The 16,809-nt window shown below is 38.0% G+C and overlaps 1 protein-coding gene across 4 annotated transcripts in view; it reads left to right on the plus strand.

The window, feature by feature from the left end:
* SYT1 (synaptotagmin 1) overlaps window positions 1-16,809 on the plus strand; it is a 350,955-nt gene that overhangs the window by 291,977 nt on the left and 42,169 nt on the right. For all 4 annotated transcript variants that reach the window (XM_054064261.1, XM_054064263.1, XM_054064260.1 and 1 more), the window contains exon 8: window positions 5,071-5,188. In XM_054064261.1, coding sequence (XP_053920236.1) covers window positions 5,071-5,188 — 118 coding nt within the window. The remainder of the gene's footprint in view (window positions 1-5,070; window positions 5,189-16,809) is intronic.

Genomic DNA, 16,809 nt, shown 5'->3' on the forward strand with positions numbered 1-16,809 from the left:
TGAAGCCGGTAATGTTTAAGACAGCTGTGGTGGCAATAACATTTTAGGTTTAAAGAAAAAAAGGGAGCCAAAGAAACCGGTATTTCCTTTTCCAAGTATGATCACTATTTGTGCTAGGGTGTGTGGAGGAGAAATACTTTCTCGTTGTAGATCTCAGCTATGTGTATGGGCTGCTAATTCTGCCCACTTGCTATTGTGGAAGTTGTGGCTAGTCCATGTCATCCACTTCTGCATCCCTGTCATCCTGTTATTAGCATTATTGTGGCACCTTTGCAGCTTAGTATAGTCATGGTTTATGTGCCAGGGAAAAGAATTTCTGGGCTTTGAGATCTTCATATGTAGACAGGATATGATGGCCTCAAAACTGGCTGAAGGCCCTGGATGTGAGAATTAGGATTAGAAATTCTGTCATTAAAGTTTACCTGAATTTCCTGAATTTGAAAAACTGTAATTTAGCTTATAACCCACCTTTACGCTGTCGTTGTCTTCTCTGCAGAGTTTTAAAACATTTTGGTTGGTGTGAAAACAATACTGTGAACATTATAAGCCTCCATTGTCAATATTGATTGTTGGAAGACTGTATTTTTGATCGTCACCTATAAACCACATCCTATTGTGTTTCTCTCAGGCTAATGCAAATATACACAATTAAAACCAGGTATTGAAGTTAGAAACCCACCTCATTGTGTTTATATCCTTCCTCTACTGACTATTTTAGAGTCCTTCATCCAATTAGTAAAAAGCATATGGTGCTGGGACTCGTTATTATGGTACTGTTTTACCAAGAGACCTGCAAGCATCAACTTTCTTGTAACATCTTCCACAAAAATGTGAAGAATGTTTATATTAAGAAGATAGATATGTCTGTTAGAGATTCTGCAGTCTGAATGAGAGTAATCTGCATAAATAGCATTTTTCTCTGTAGCTCATTAGGAGAGTATACTGTCAAGGTGAAAATGACTACTGACAAATACAAGAAGAAATATGAGACAGGCAGGAGCCACTTAGAGTCGTCTTTAAAAAGTCCAGGCTCTCAACAGGACTTCAAATAGCCTTTTCTAAGCTGAAGAAGCATTAGCAGCACTGTCCATGTCATTTATGTTCTGCTCCATTGCATTCTTTTTAAATGTAATGAAATTATGAAGTTGCTTAGATGGAGAGAGTCTTTTGATTGGTGTTTAGACATTATGTACGAATAGGTTAATGTCTATGAACCTCCCAGTTGGAAGTTTCTAACACTAACTTACACAGTTTCCATCAGAGATCAAAGTAATTTACTAACATAAATTATTTATACATAGGGCTGCATGAAATTCATAATAACAATAAGGCACCTCCATGAGATAATCACCATACCAGAAGCACTCATCTGTACCTTGTAGCCCTGCAGGGGTTTGTAATTATCTCCTGCAAACCACACCTCTACTGATTGCTTTTTGTTGCTTCATTGCAGTGCTGCCACTTGCAGTATTTTGCCTGACAAATATTTTAAAATTACAAAAAAAAAAAAACCAACTTATTAGGAATAAGAAACTTATAGCAGGCATGCAAAGAGAATGTGTTAAAAGTACAAGAAATATTTAAGAAATGCAGTTAGTACAGATTTTAATATCAACGGAAAAGTACTAAAAATGATTTTGTAGGCATTTAAAGAGGTACCTATGATTTTTCTTCAAATTATTTTCTGGAATGAGCACATCATCTGCTGCCATTTCCCATGGCTTGCTGGCGATCTATGGAAAACTGGCTGTTTACACGATGCTGACTTGTTACCCGTGCTTCCTGCAGCTAAAATTACATTAAAAGAGGCTAAAAATGCATTAAATGCTCTTATAAAATTGTTCTGTGTAGACAATTGTGGTATTTGCACAGAAGCATAACATGATTACAGATGGAGAAAGGCTGGTGAGAGGTGATGGTCTCCGTGGCAATAACTGTGTTTGTAAAGTGCCTCCTCCAGCCTCTTCTGAAGCACTCACATCAGAAACAACATCCATAGCACCATTTTGTGCCATTTAAACACACTCTAACCGCAACATAAGAAAAAAAAAGAAACCTACCGCCCACAAAGAAAGAAAAATAAAACTAAAAAAAAAAAAAATCAACTCAAAGGAGCAATTAGAAGCATAGTATTGATTTAAAAGTATTTTCCAAAATAGATGTTTAGATATTCTTGTTAATGAGGTACATTTCTGAGGAGTACAAAGGAGTATAATTTCCCATGCTGTTACAATCATAACTCTACCTAGTGAATCTAGCGGTAACAGCAAAGCCCTTGAATGTCTGGTGATACGTGAGTGCAAACATCTCTAAGATGGAGGCCTAAAACAAACTTTTTCAGTCTTATTCAGAGCCCTATGAAATCAACCAGGCTAATTGAAACCAAGTCTACCATGTAATAGGACAGCAGCTGTGGAGCACAATGGGCAGCTGGCTGAGCTGTGATCATGATAACACAAATCAATAAGCAATTGATTTCTTCCATTCTGAACAACCTGCAAGTGATAGATCAACTTCACCATTAGCCTTGCCAACGTGGACTTCCAAAACTGAATGTCAGAGGAACAGGACTGTGTTTTGCTGTCACTGTGCCATTGCAGCCTCAATTAGACACGAGCACGAGCTATGCAGATTGCGTGGCTGAAATCCGTATTTTCATGATCTGAATCTGTGCTGCAATTTATTTAATATTACTTGCAGACAGGGGGGAGTGTTAGATCCCTCCACAGCAGTGCAGTCCATACTGTGAAAGTCCTCTTAGATTATGCTGTATATGAGTTAAAAATGTAAATTTTCTTCTATTAGGATCTGTTCTTTTGCACAAGGTTATAACATCTTTATAGCCCTCCTGGGTCAGATAGAGGTATGTAAGATACTCTTCCTCACGTCCTCCATTTGCAGCCTGAAGAGTCCTGCTCTACTTAGTTGTTCCTTTTGCAGAAGCTGTGTCATATATTTGATCATTCCTGCTGCTTTTCTTGGAGGCTTTCTCAATCCTATCATACCCATTCTAAGGTGGGGGAGGACACCATTAGTTTTTCAGATACAGTCACATGTGCATTCTAACAGCACTTTTATATGTGATATACACATTTAACTTCATGAGCTATTTTGCTGTGTTCTCTCCCAAACTTCATGAGCTATTTTGTTGTGTTCTCTCCCAGCATTTTCTAGCTATACATAGCTGCTTGTTCTGTATGTTTCCTGACTGCTGATGATCTCTGAGGTGATGTTTTGCAGGGAACTATGTATTACAATCCCTGGGTCTCATTTCCAACTTCTAATAATCAATTCATAGTCTGTCCCTGTATAGCTATTGCATTATTTTTGCAGATTCTAGGGTTTTTATAATTAAAAGGAACAATATCTGTATGATGCCGTTCTTACTATATACCGCTCCGGTCCATTGCTGGGATCAACAAAGAATCCCACATCCCCAGGGACATCCTCTAAGACAAGCCTACGCACCTTTTGATAAAGGAGGAAGATGTCAACCCTGAAGTATAGCTAAGTATCTGGCATGCGTCCTTCAGATGGATAATCTGCAGATGCTTATCCAAACCTGAATAAAAAGTGATTCTGCGTAAGAGCTCTTGAAAGAATACCTGCCACTGATGCTGAAGATTTGGCTTAGTAGATGAAGTTCATTTTCTCTTACATGACTTGGAAGCTTGAGCTCCCAGTTGGAAAGGAACATTTTGATTCCTTTTACATGGATAGTAAAGTCCTTAGGATATGGGCTGTCATTTCTCTAGGAAATACCCACTACATTCATGAAAATGCGAGACAGTTGCTCTCAGTAGTGTTCCCCCCAGCTTTTTAGACAAGGTTCTGACTTTGTCTCTTTCTCCTTGGCTCTTTGAACATTGTAAATCACCAGGTTCTTTCTGCATTTGTAGTACAAGGAAAAGGTGCATAATTCCTCCCAAAAATTACCTAGTGTCTTAACAAAAAGCTTGGATGCACCCCTAAAACTTTTCTACAACCAGCGTCCAATTTACTCTAACAAAACACTGAAACCAAAGAAATATATCTTCATGGAAATGTATTTTCTACTCTACTGCCAGAATAAATTGTGGAAACAGACGTATGCCGTAAGAATTACTGTCTTTGAAAGAGAAATATTGCTCTCTGCAATGCTTTATTAGACTGTTCAGTGTAACCTAATTCTTCTTGTCTCAAAAACAACCTTGTTACCACCCTATAGATAAGTTTTGCCTGAAAGGAAGAAGAAAAGAAGCTTGGATCCTTCTAGTGATTATTTCTAAGCAGTATTCTCTTTTTCTCTTGTATATGCAAGTTCAAATCTATTCTTCTTCCTTTTTAAAAAATGTTCCTGTAATTCTGAATGTAATTCAGCCTTTCTCTCTTTGCCAGAACTATTAGGAAGGTACTAAGCAATGAATTGCAAAAGGTTGCATTTGGCAGGATTCCAGATGATAGGCTGCAAGACTGAAGGCAAAACCAAATCCTTCCAGCCATACTTGATGTGAGAAGGGATGCAATGTGTGCTTTCCTGGTCTATATCTTTGGGGGTTTTTGTATTTCTGGCCGGTCGCATGGGAGACGAGTCTTTTTTTATACTGATTTTTTTGTGCGTTGTGGGTTTCATACTTTTTAGTTTTGTGACAAAGTGTGGTGAGAAAGACCTATGTTACTGTTTAGAGGAAAATTGTCTGGTAGTTGTGTTAATTAATTTCCACTGAAATATTTGGGAAAAAGAACTCCATCGTTACTTGGTTTAAAGAGCGAACAGTATTTGTAGGACCCTCATTGTCAGGGGTGAAATGCTGAGCAGTATAACTTACTTCGCAGGCAGCATATATCGTCATTTGCTTCATATGAGATAGTTGCTGTGGACTCCAGTTGCTGCGACAGAACTTGAAGTTATCAAGGATTTAAGCTGGGCAACTTGTGACCGGTACTTCAGATTGTTTGTTTGAATGTTATGTTTAACAGTAGGAGCTTGAGATGTAATCCTGTTCATTTTCTGTGGGGCTTTCAAAATTGTGTTTTTAAAAGGCACAAAAATTATTAAAATATAACACCCTGTCTTGTTTACTTTCACAGCAAGAAAAACTGGGTGATATTTGCTTCTCCCTCCGTTATGTGCCTACTGCTGGCAAACTGACTGTCGTCATTCTGGAGGCAAAGAACCTGAAGAAGATGGATGTCGGTGGACTATCAGGTACATGCGTGAATATCTCTGCTTGTAGATTTTGCAGCCTTGTAAAGGCAGAAAATGACTCATTTTCTATTGCAGATCTCTTGGTTGAGAAGGTAAGGGCTCTTGTGCACTGTCTGAAAAATGCAGTTTGTTTTCTGAAAGTTAAGGCGTGACTGAGTATATCAGAAGTCATTCTAGCTTAAAAAAAAGGAATTTCATTATACATTGCATTCCACTCCAAGACAAGGTCTGAAGAGTTAAACAATCAGATGACAGTGCAAGCTTTCTGTACTTTCCTTCTCTCCTGTTGCCTGGAGATAAATACAGACTGTTCAGGCAAGAGAAAAAATCTGACTACAATTCCTATTGTCCGTTTAATCTCACAAAAACATGAGCATTTCCCTGCAATGTTACTGATAGTACATATAGAGGAACTCACCACAGGTCACCATGCTGACTGCTGGTTAGGTGCTAGGATAATTGTTTCTACATTTGAAGGGCTCAGGTGCTATTGTTCCTTTGTGCAGCGGTGGGAGTGCTCTGCATTTGCATGTACACCAGCAATCAAAATGACAGTCTTGCACTTGCCGTAGTCAGCGAGGCTGATGCCTCCAACATGCTCAGTACCTACAAATAGTTCTCGTGGTGTATCCTCATAGTAAGGCTATACACACCATGAGTGAGGGGGGTTGTATGCCATCTCTAAGGGAGAGTGCGTTCAGCACACATGACCTCAGGGCTATATCCCAGTGACCTGGTGGAGGCTGTGGAGGCTTCTGTTCTCTGCTGTCTCTTGAATTCTTGGATGCAAATTTCTGGTTGATATTTTTTATCAACCATTAATAATGAAGATAATGCAATGCAGCTCTAGAACTGAAAATTTTACAGCTGTCACTAACACACAGGTGATGTCATTGCCAATTTTGAATTAGGAAGTGTTTTATTTTCTTATAATATTAGCACAAAGTAAGAGCAATATCCAAAATACACAGCAAAATGGGAGCCTGCTAAAAGCAAACCTGAAGACTTTATTTACCACTTTTGATGAACAATAGGAGGACCTTCACAAAGTGAGAGGAAACAAAGTCTCTTGCCAGTAATCCGTTATCTTCCCACAGCCACAGAAAGAATAATATAAAAGACATCAAAATATTGTTGCAGTCACTACCTCAATCAAGTCTAGCTTTTTCTTGTCTAAAATGGACATTGGATTGGGACACACCACTAACAGTTTCTCTAACACTGGTGCTGAAACAATTCCAAATTAATGTTCTTAAGCATATTTGCTTCCTAATTGTTTCCTAATGAAAGATTAGATTCTCATAATGAGGAAGCATGAGGGGTTGACTGAAGTGTAGGTCTACGAGCCAGAACACCTATATTCTTATGTAAGCTTTGCAAGAATTATGGTGGATAATGGATACTCAGCTCATGAGAAAAGAAAGAAAGGAGCGGGGGAAGCGGTAGTGAACCGAAGAAATTCTACAAACTTCAGATGGAAAACATAATATGTTGCGTTGGAAATGACTACAAGGAAATGAATGGGCTTACTCTCCTCTGTATGCTGAAGCACATAGAGGACATTTAAACATATTTCTAGGGGATAACAAGTTTTGTTCTCCTTTTTTAGGGCCATTCCCCACTAGAAACATCATGTTTTTTCGGAGACAAACAAACCCAATGGGACACCGTGGTTGTAGCAGGAATTCAAAAGTCACTGACAGTGATAAATGGCAGATAGTATGGTATTCCTGAGGCAGTAATTATAGATGAAATACTGTTGGTTTAAAGTGGATCCAGTATCTTTCATTAGGGAATTTATCTTTTGAATAAATTATGCGGAAATAACTTTTGAAATCAAGCTGAGATTCTGTTGTCATTATTCACACTAAGTAATACCTACTCTCAAAGTACAGTACTGCTAAGTGGTAATGAAGGTGACAAGATTTTATCTTGATTAGGGAATGCTTTCCCCACTAGTTTTTGTTATTTTCTACAGATACTAAAAATGCTTTTCATTTTGCAAAACTAAAAGTTTTTCATTGCAGTGGAGGTGGAAAAATGTTAACAATCAAATGTGATCTCAAACTGAATGTTAACTTATATACTCAACAGCACTTACTGTCACCAAGGGAAGGCCATTAACAAGAGGTGAAAATTACATAGTTGACATAAATGGGGAAAAAATCTTAGAAGTTTGTCAAAAATAGGCAAAAAGTATCTGGTTTTTTGAGTTTAGAATATGTCTTTTTGTTATTCTCTCGTATTTTGGAGAAGATGCTGTAAAAGCAGAAGACATACATTTGGAAAAGGCTCTGCTTTCTCTTGCATCCAGCCTTTATGCATCTCAGTGGAGTTCATCTGCTTTGCAGAAAGGAAGAACGAGGCCCTGGCTCCTGCAGGAGGTCTGATACAGTGCTGACAAGCATTCGCAGCACAGCAGTGGGCAACCTTGCAGTTTCCTCTGACTGTTTCCCTTCACACACTGCCGCCACTAAATATCTGCTGTGCTTCTGCACATCAACAATGTGGGAAGCTTTAGCATTTATGTTATCTTTAGTGCCAATACAAAGAACCAGTCACGATGTCTCAGTAGTCTTCTGCACTTCTATTCAGTAATTTATTAAAAATTGGAATGTGTCCATACTTGGGGTCAATCAGACTCAAAAACATACTTGATTTTCAGCATATATATTTCATGTTTTGCAAATATAAAGCTCAGTTAAGAAATTACTTATCAAAAGCAAGAGACTAATCAAAGTAGGTTGAAAGTGCTACCTTTCCTAGCATTTCTACAGGGTGAAATTCTACCGGTGAAACATTAATCCTGCTAGTCAGCATATATATATATATCCCATTTAATGGTTACTACAGTTGTAAAAAAAAAAAAAAAAGTCTTTATCTCCAGTGTTTTGAACTTTTCCATAAATTTTATTAGCAGTCAAAAGCCAAGCACAAATTACTTTGGAAACAGACAATAAAAGACAACAGACTAATCATCAAATTCATTAGACTCCTTGTAGCAAACCCAGATCACCCATCTGAGCAATAAACTCCCCAGTCTTAAACTTAATTGCAACATCAGGCTATGACTAAAGCACTAAACCTTGGCTCAAGCACTGGAACTGTTCAGACTAAGCTTATCAAGTCACTACAACAAGTGGAAATTATTACTTCTTTTGAGCAAGGACCTCTGGCAATTGTGCATGTTTTCAAAAGGCATTTAATTATTTAAACTATATTCAAATGCATTTTTAATGACTCTAACATCTGGCAAGTGATATATATAGAAATGCAAAGTATAAACAGATTATTTTCATTTGTCTGAATTTAGTAAACTTGGTTTACATGGCTTTTTAGGAATCCTTCATCCAAAATGTCTGAGACTTAGAAGCTTAGGTCTCACTGAAAATCAAGGGAACTTAGGTTCCCAAGTCACTGTCTTGAGTTTGGGATTTAGATGATTTGCAAATTGGAAGCTTTCAAAACCAGTTTGCAGTTTAATCTCTCCAAACAGGCCATAAAGGCATTGTCTCACTGGGTCCTCGATAAGGGCACGATGCAGCTCAGTAGTGCCATTTGGTTCACAGGGGTCATCTATGATTATAATACTTTATTCAGGTTTACAATCCTTTCTGCAGCAGAAAGAGGGCAGGAATTGGCTGCAGCTCTCCTGTGAGATGTTCATTTAAATAAAAGTGCTAGTGTGGTAATAATTTCAGATGTGGATTTAAATGACTATAAAACTTTTATCTAAATTAATTTTAATCTTTTTTTTGTATGTTTTACTTATTTTATAAAGAAAAAGTCTCAGCACATCTGACTAGCAGCTAAATGTGGTCTGTGCAATAAGTATGGTGCTTCTTTTTATTAAATAGGAGCATTACCAATATTAAAACACATTTATGCACGAAGTTCTACAGATTTCCATGTACTTAATTGTACCCTCCATTTGAATTCATTTTTGTTCCTCACACAAAATAAAAGCTTTCATTTCAACTTCCAACAGCTTTCTCTGCTTTGACCAAGCCAATCATCGAATAAATTACCCAAATATGCTGAAAAGCATTTTCCTTCTGAACCTTCAGAAGAAGGTGGGGCTGGCACACAGACAGACTGTTGTTATGGGCGTTTAGCTACCCAGACCGTTCAGCTTAAATGCTTTTTTTTTTCATTTTAAGAACTTCAGTATCTGTACACATTGCTGGCAAAACATTGTTTTGTATCAAAAAGGCATCTCTTGGTAGCTGATAATAAGTATAAGCCTTAAAATAGCTTATCATCTTTTCAGGATTAATTTCAGTATGGTTTATTCCTTCTGAAAAGCTTTGAAAGCTAATGTGGTTTTGTTCTCTGTGTATTGTTCCAGTATGCTTAGCTTTTAGTGAATCTAAATGGAATGTATCCTAATAGCAAGCAATGAATCCTCCCCTTTTCTCGTCAGCACTGCTGCCTCTCACCACTCCCCCCTACCCCTGCCCTCATCAGACCTAGAGTTTCAATGGGGACGAGACGCCCTAGCTGGCATGGGCTTAAATATTGCCATAGGAACTGCTGCCAAGTAGCAAATATTATAGCAGACCCTAAACAGTACCTATTTATGCCAAATTAATACTTAGGAAGAACTGCAAGGTGAAAAGGATTGTCGTTGGATCCATGTGCTCTTCCTTCTGCAGAAAGATGCAGATACAGCCTTGGAGTCAAAGCTGCCCATAATCCGGTCCATTATGTGTGAAAGCTAATCTCAATATTCATGAGTTATAAATAGAAAATACACAGCAACTCTTTGTGCCTGCCAAGCAAATACTATAAATCAGAGCCATCTCTGGGGACCAAGTGGTACTATCACAGAAATAAAGGTAGTTTTCTACAATTAGACATTTATTTTAAATATTGTATTCAAATTCAAAAGCCTTGGTCAAATGTCTTAGGAGAGAATTAAAATATTAAAAATCGTTTAGAGACCAACTATTTGAAGACAAAGTGAATGCTCATGAATTATGCAGCCAGAGCATTCACTTTAATAGCTTCATTAAAGCATAAAAAACCTTAAAAGCTAGGTAACATAAATGCAATATTATGGGAAGAGAAATACACCATTAGTGCCATGGCCTCAGTACAAGCCATATTGTAAGCATAACTCAGTGAATATTAAGGGAAAAGAAAACAGTCATATTACAAGACAAAAAGTAAAAATAAACAACAAACACTACCACCACAACAGCTGCATTTGCAACTAGCCTAATCCTAAAGAATCCAGCAGAGATCAGTACCAACAAATGTTTTAAGATCTCTACTTACTGTGAGGATTTCTACATGTAATATCCCAGTATCTCTACTGTAATACGCTGGTGGAACTTCCAATTGTAGATGGCTGCAGTGATACAGCTCTCTCATGTTTGCAAAGCAGTCTCACAGCATTGCAGTAAATCTACCATGGGCTCCTACGCTGATGATGGGATGTTGTCCTCTTTCAACGGGTAAATAAGATCTTGGGGAGTTGTGTCTCGTAATCTCATCTGAAGCCTTCAACGTCAAACCACTTTCTCCCTCAAGTTAAAAGCTGAAGCACAGAATTCCAAAATCAAAGTATATTCCAAATTACAAGGTATTCCTCATTGAAGCCATGTTAAAGGATACATAAACTCATATTCCAGGGCATTTTGCCAAGTCTTACAAGGAAGCTGTCTGGTACTTGCCCATTTTGGAGTGAGTACACAACTTGCACTGAATCATATGTACCAGGCTGTTGCACATAATAAGATATTGTGTTAGATGACCATCAAACATGACAGTTCCTACAAAGCAGAGTCAATTTGTTCTGCTCTTTTCTTTCATCTGTGCTTAAAATGAAGAAAAAGAGTGTGCCTGCTGATTAGCAGTGAAGTTGTACAAAACCTGTAAGCGTTGCTCTTAGGACAAACACTGTGCTGAAAAGCTCCTGGGCTCAGGAGGTAAACAATTTCTTGACTTGAGAAAGGAAAGAAAGGAAAGTATGTGTATATCTCCTTAATCGTACATGCTGACCAAAGGTACCGGGAGATCAACACCAGCTGTGTGGGCTCTACTAGCCAAAATTCATAATTTTCTGGCATTGCTGTTGATTTCCCCTTACCCTCACTTGCACAAAACAGAGAGCAGGAAGACTTCTTATTCTTTTATTTGAATAGCCGCATCTAAATGATTCATTTTGCGTGTGTTTGTATGCGTGCTTCTTCCTGATTAAATTATAGTATGTTTTTATTTGGTTATGCAGTCCCAAAGCAAGCGTGAAGATGTGTGTGTGTGTTAATTATGTGAAAATGAGATGGTTAATACTTTAGATTTTCAAGCTCTACAAGAATTTCATAGCAATGTGAATGGCTGTAAAATGGGTGTAGAAATACTGTAGACAGATTTTGGAGTCCAAAGGGAAATTAGCCAGTTCTCTTACAAGTAAGTTTAATTTATTTTTACTCTCTGAATATTGCAGTCTATGTATTTTCTTCTAATGGGTTTGGAAACAAAATTAAAATATCAACTAAAAGAGAAAATGCCTTTTTCATCTCTATAAATACAGTTTAGGTAAGTGCTTAAATGTTCACAGAAAGTGAGGAAAGTATAATTCCGGGTACCTCTTTTTCAGGACTGTGTAAAGTCATAGAGGTTTTTAAGACAGCATGTTGAGCATTTTATTAGCACTGTTAGTGAGGCTGAGATTTGGTGAAGTTTGTAGGACTTTCTGAAGAAACAGAATCAACTTTAAAGTCAAGTTTTTACATTGCTTTAAATCCCATATGCATTTTTTGTTTGTTTGTTTAATCCCATGTAGGCAAGAAAGATGATTAGTTTCTGCTAAATCTTTATGTGGTTACTTTTTATACATCTCCTGACTCTGTTTCCAATGTGTAATTCCTTTGTGTGCACATCTCAAGGGAATCCTGATCCTGAATTATCCCTGAAGAGAGCAGGGATTGTATACCCAGGCAGTGCACATCTCCTCTAGTACACTGTGCTGAAAATATGTCTGTATTGACAGAGAAAGTGTATATTTCAGTGTAAGGAGAGAGATGGGAAAATGGATGTTTATAGTTCTCTGTCAATATTGTCACTTTGCATATATGCTTTATGGGTGATAGTTATTCAAATCTGTTCACGCGCTTGGCAAGTGCGAGATGCTTATCATTCAACCAAAATGGAAAAGAAGTTTCCCCACTGCCAATTCCAGAATTTACTTTCCAAAACTGTTCTAACTGAAGGTGGAAGTCCTGCCCTCTCTTCTATTGATGCAGTTCCCTGAGAAGGTTCCATTACCGTACTGGAGGAAACAGGGAGAAGTATAAACTTGTTGCTGGTAGAGATTGAGGTGCTAACATTCAGTTATTCTCATTGTGCCTTTTGTGTGACTTAGAAGAGTGATTTGAATCTCAGTGGGATTCTCTTTCCAGATATTTTATCCCTCACTTTACTTCCATGATGCAGTCAGTGAGATAGAAAAGCCAGCATCTGGGCTCTGTTTTGTCCTTCCAGCACAGGTCATGCTGCCTGAGAGACACCTTGTTCTAGCTCAACCAATCACTAGGGTTTGATTAACAGCCAGTTACCTACCAACAAGGTGGAAAAGCGAAGCCAAAAAATGCCACTTCTACTTCCTAAAGAAGTTTGTGTGGTGGAGGTGAGAATTTACCTGGGTTTAATACCTAGCTACTGTTTCTTGTGCTTTTGTTTATTAGCTGTGAAAGTCAGCGCAGCATGTGTCCTGTCTTCATGAGGGTCTTCTGTATCATCAGTAAGGTGTCTTTACATCTTCTTTGTAATGAACTGAATAATTGAGCTCTTCAGACATATCATTGTATCACCTCGTGAAAATTTCAGATGGGGGAGACAAGACTGGGTATGAGTGAGGTATCTACAGCAGCAATAGCTTTATTTAGATATTAAGTTTATTTAGGACAGCCAAGGTGCTAGGCAATTGTTATACAAACTTAAAGATACAAGGGGAATCTGGTCTTTTTTTCCCCCTCCCATAACAATATGATTGGTTTTAAACTAAAAACTGTGGAGGTTTTCTTCCATTATACCAATCTTGTTGATAAGATAGTGCTAGATGTGTTTCTCTCAACTTATGGATCTATCAACAATATAATGCAATAGTAGAACTGGTAATATGGAGGGAACGCCTCCTGACATTTTGTGATTGTTAGTGCAGTGGCTTTGGTCCAAAGGAGGAGATTAAGATTTTTTTCCTGTCTTATTGAAGACTTTGCCATTGCTCATCCCTCACATGAAATCCTTTTGTTTCTGCTGACCTGTCTTCAATTTTACAATTAGCAACATTTTTCACTCTCTTTAAATCAAAGTAATTTATATGCAGGGGTTTCTTGCAGCATCCCATCACATTAGGTATTAATGAAATACTTATTGAATAGTAAAATACATAACTTTCATTAAGAAAAGACACGAATAAAGCACGGATCACATAACATCTCAGTGTGCATTGCCAACAGACAAACTTCTTTATTTGACTGCAAAATTCAAGTGCTATGTACCACAACTGACCGATGTGCAATGGGTAACATGTAAAGGTTTTCTCACAGAACATGCCCAAAAGGAAGTCTTGTCATAAAGAAACCCGTCCACTGCAAAGCTCGGCTGTTTCCTACTTCTTTGTGAAGGCAGAAACAAGGGTTTGTAAACTCTGTATTGCAAGCTTTGTCACTACATAATCTCTCTCAGATTTGAGTTTGTTGAAAACCAAATAAAGATGCAGATATACAGTGTAAAACTGTGCATGAACTAATAATAGAGATCTCAAATTTTAATTTATATCTTTTAAGTGATAACACACAAGGATTTCAGGATCCAAATGTAATCTCTGCAGCTCAGCAGCATCTCTGTAGGAATGACTTCAGGTCAGAGAAGTTAGAGGTTCTGTTTAATCTCAACTATCAAATCCAATTCATGAGATCTCTTTTCTTCAGATTCTCAGTGGATATGTTATATATACAAGTCTGCAGGTTAAATCCAACTTTCCAGTGAAAAGAATATGATAATGCCCTGATTGAGTCCTAGTGAGAAACCAACTTAAATTCTGTTTTAGCCTCTCCAGAAATCTCTGCAGTACAGCTGGCTCCATGGCCAATTTCACTATGTTATTGTGAGGGAACGTGTTCCTGCAGTAAGTTCCAGGAAGCAGAGTTGAAGTACTCAGCTGTATCGGTTGTGTCCTGTCAGCAAACCATCACATGCTTGTCAGTGTTTGAAGGATACTGAAAGTGAAAGCATGCAACATAACAAGTTTGGGGTTTTTTTTAAGTTAAGGAGCCCAGGCTATGTGGGATGTGAAGAAATGCTTATGTAAGGATGTGGCAGCATCAGAAAATCTTGCGTTGCAAGTTGTTTCAGCTGGTTAGGAGCTAAGTTAATTCAGGCTACTCCCTCATGGCTTTAAAGATACAGAGGGGAATGTTTAATTAAAAAGAAGTGCATTTTACTTTACAAATAGGTGTTTGGGATGTGGAAAGCTGTGGGAACAAACGTGTTTCTGGGTGAGGTTTCTGCTTTTGTCATTCAAAGTCACTTTCACAGGGGTTGAACAAGCTTAAAGGGTATCCAACCAAACTCCTTCCTGGATGGTGGAAGCCAAGGACTGACTCAGCCATTCCCAGACACTACCCATAGGTGCCCCATTGCTGAGGAAAATCTACTTCAGGAAGTAACGGTCTGGCTTCCAGTTGGGAAACCTGCACTTGACAAGAACAAGCTTTCCATCTGCTGCTCTGTTCAGTCTTTGTATCTGGTAGTCCCTGCAGGAGATCAAGTGCCTGGTTTCATAAACTGATTGAGTTCTTTGACCTGAATTAGTCAAGAAACAGACTCAAGCATGAGATAGGAGTTGCTTTTGTCTAATCTGGGTGTGGACTGCATCTTTTTGATCAGAGTTTGGATTCTTCTCACAACAAAATGGAGTAGCATACGAAAATCCACACCAAAGCACAGAAAATCCACACCAAAGCACAGAAAATCATTTATGGTTTATAAATGAAATTATTCAGACCCGCACATCTTCTGCATACATCAGTGCATACTTCCCTTGTGTAACTAATGTCTACAATATTATAAAATACCATTTGCTGTAGTGTCTAGTTATTATGGTCCTCAGCTTCAGGTTCCATGAGTTAACAGGATATATGGACTTGATAGCTTTTCAATCTCAAAGTAGGTTTTGCGCTGACAAAATGTTCCATTGCATTAGAGTTGGCAAAAACCCAAGGCCAACAGTAGTTCTCTAGTACTTTAAAATATAGTTCTGTGAGCAGTGGAATTATAACGTGTGATTTCCTTTAAATTTCAGAGCATGACTGGGTATTCTGATGTGTTTCAATTGAAACTTTTTTCCACAGTTTGAACATCCATAATATCTCTTTCACATACATATTTTCTGGTGTGTAATAAGAGGTGAAACCATGTTGCAGCTTTCATCTCATATAGGGATACTTAGTAGGTTCTCTCTATTCCACCTGGCTGCCTACTTTCACAAAGCTTGTAGAAATCTAATATCCTTCAGAGGCCTGTGATCCTGTCATGTTTGATTGACAGTGGCCAATATACTAAAAAGGTATGGAGAGGGGGCAGTCAGTCACCAGGCTGGTACTTGCACACAAAGAAGGCAGAATGATTACCTATGCTGTGTTTCCTTGGGAACCCAAACAAAAAAAATGTACTTTGTTTTATTGCCAATCCACTGACAAACATGCTTTGATGATTCATATTTAAATTCATTTTCTTTCCGTGTGGTGTTTTTTTTCTGTCTGGTATCTGGATAAAGCAATTTAATACTTTTTTATTAAAACATACATAGATGCTCCAAGTCATTTGCTTCCTCTCTAGTTTTAATTAATTTGCATGCATAGGAGACTCTGCATCTGAATAACTTAAGCCATATCTTGATTTTAGAAAACAAATTCTGGTTCTGTTGGCTGCTGTCATCATGCTGTCAGGAAAGAGCATGTTCCACGAGCATTCCATTGCTGTGCATTTGCATACAGGTTTCCCTTCTGAAGAGCTTTCACAGGACGTGCAGTTTGGCTTTTCTTGTTTACATGCTGTTTCCTGTATTTTTGTTTACAACTTCAGCATATTTGAATCCTGGTGGGTTAAGTCGAAGGGAAGAATAGCATCATCAGCAGTGCTGCTGCCTGACCCACCCAGCACACGCATCTTGCTTTTAGAAAAGCCCAGTCATTTTTCACCAGCATGTTGAGGCACATTCATATCTGCTTTGGCATCTGTCCAGCTGTGCATAATATCAAGCAGGAGACATCCTGCCTGAGAGAACAGATTGGTTTTCAATTATATTCCTGAAATTGAGTTAAATTTCCATGAAATATGCTTCAAATGTGAAGAACTGTAGGAGAATGGGGTTTTTTTTGTTTGTTTGACTTATAGCAGTCTGGTATACTAAATGAAATACACGGTATAAGTCTGTGTTCTGTTTGCTGTTTATGACTGTTTATGTCATGGTTTTGATAATAGGGAGAAGTTAAGTAAATTGAAAGTGCTGCCATCTATAGACAAAAGAAAGTTATTGTACTCAGCTTGATGAGAAAAGCAGAGGAGCTTGGACTCCTTGTTTAAAATTTTGTTAATAATGTTCTATTGTA

This window comes from Cuculus canorus, chromosome 1 (genome assembly GCF_017976375.1).
Source record: "Cuculus canorus isolate bCucCan1 chromosome 1, bCucCan1.pri, whole genome shotgun sequence".
NCBI lineage: Eukaryota > Metazoa > Chordata > Aves > Cuculiformes > Cuculidae > Cuculus > Cuculus canorus.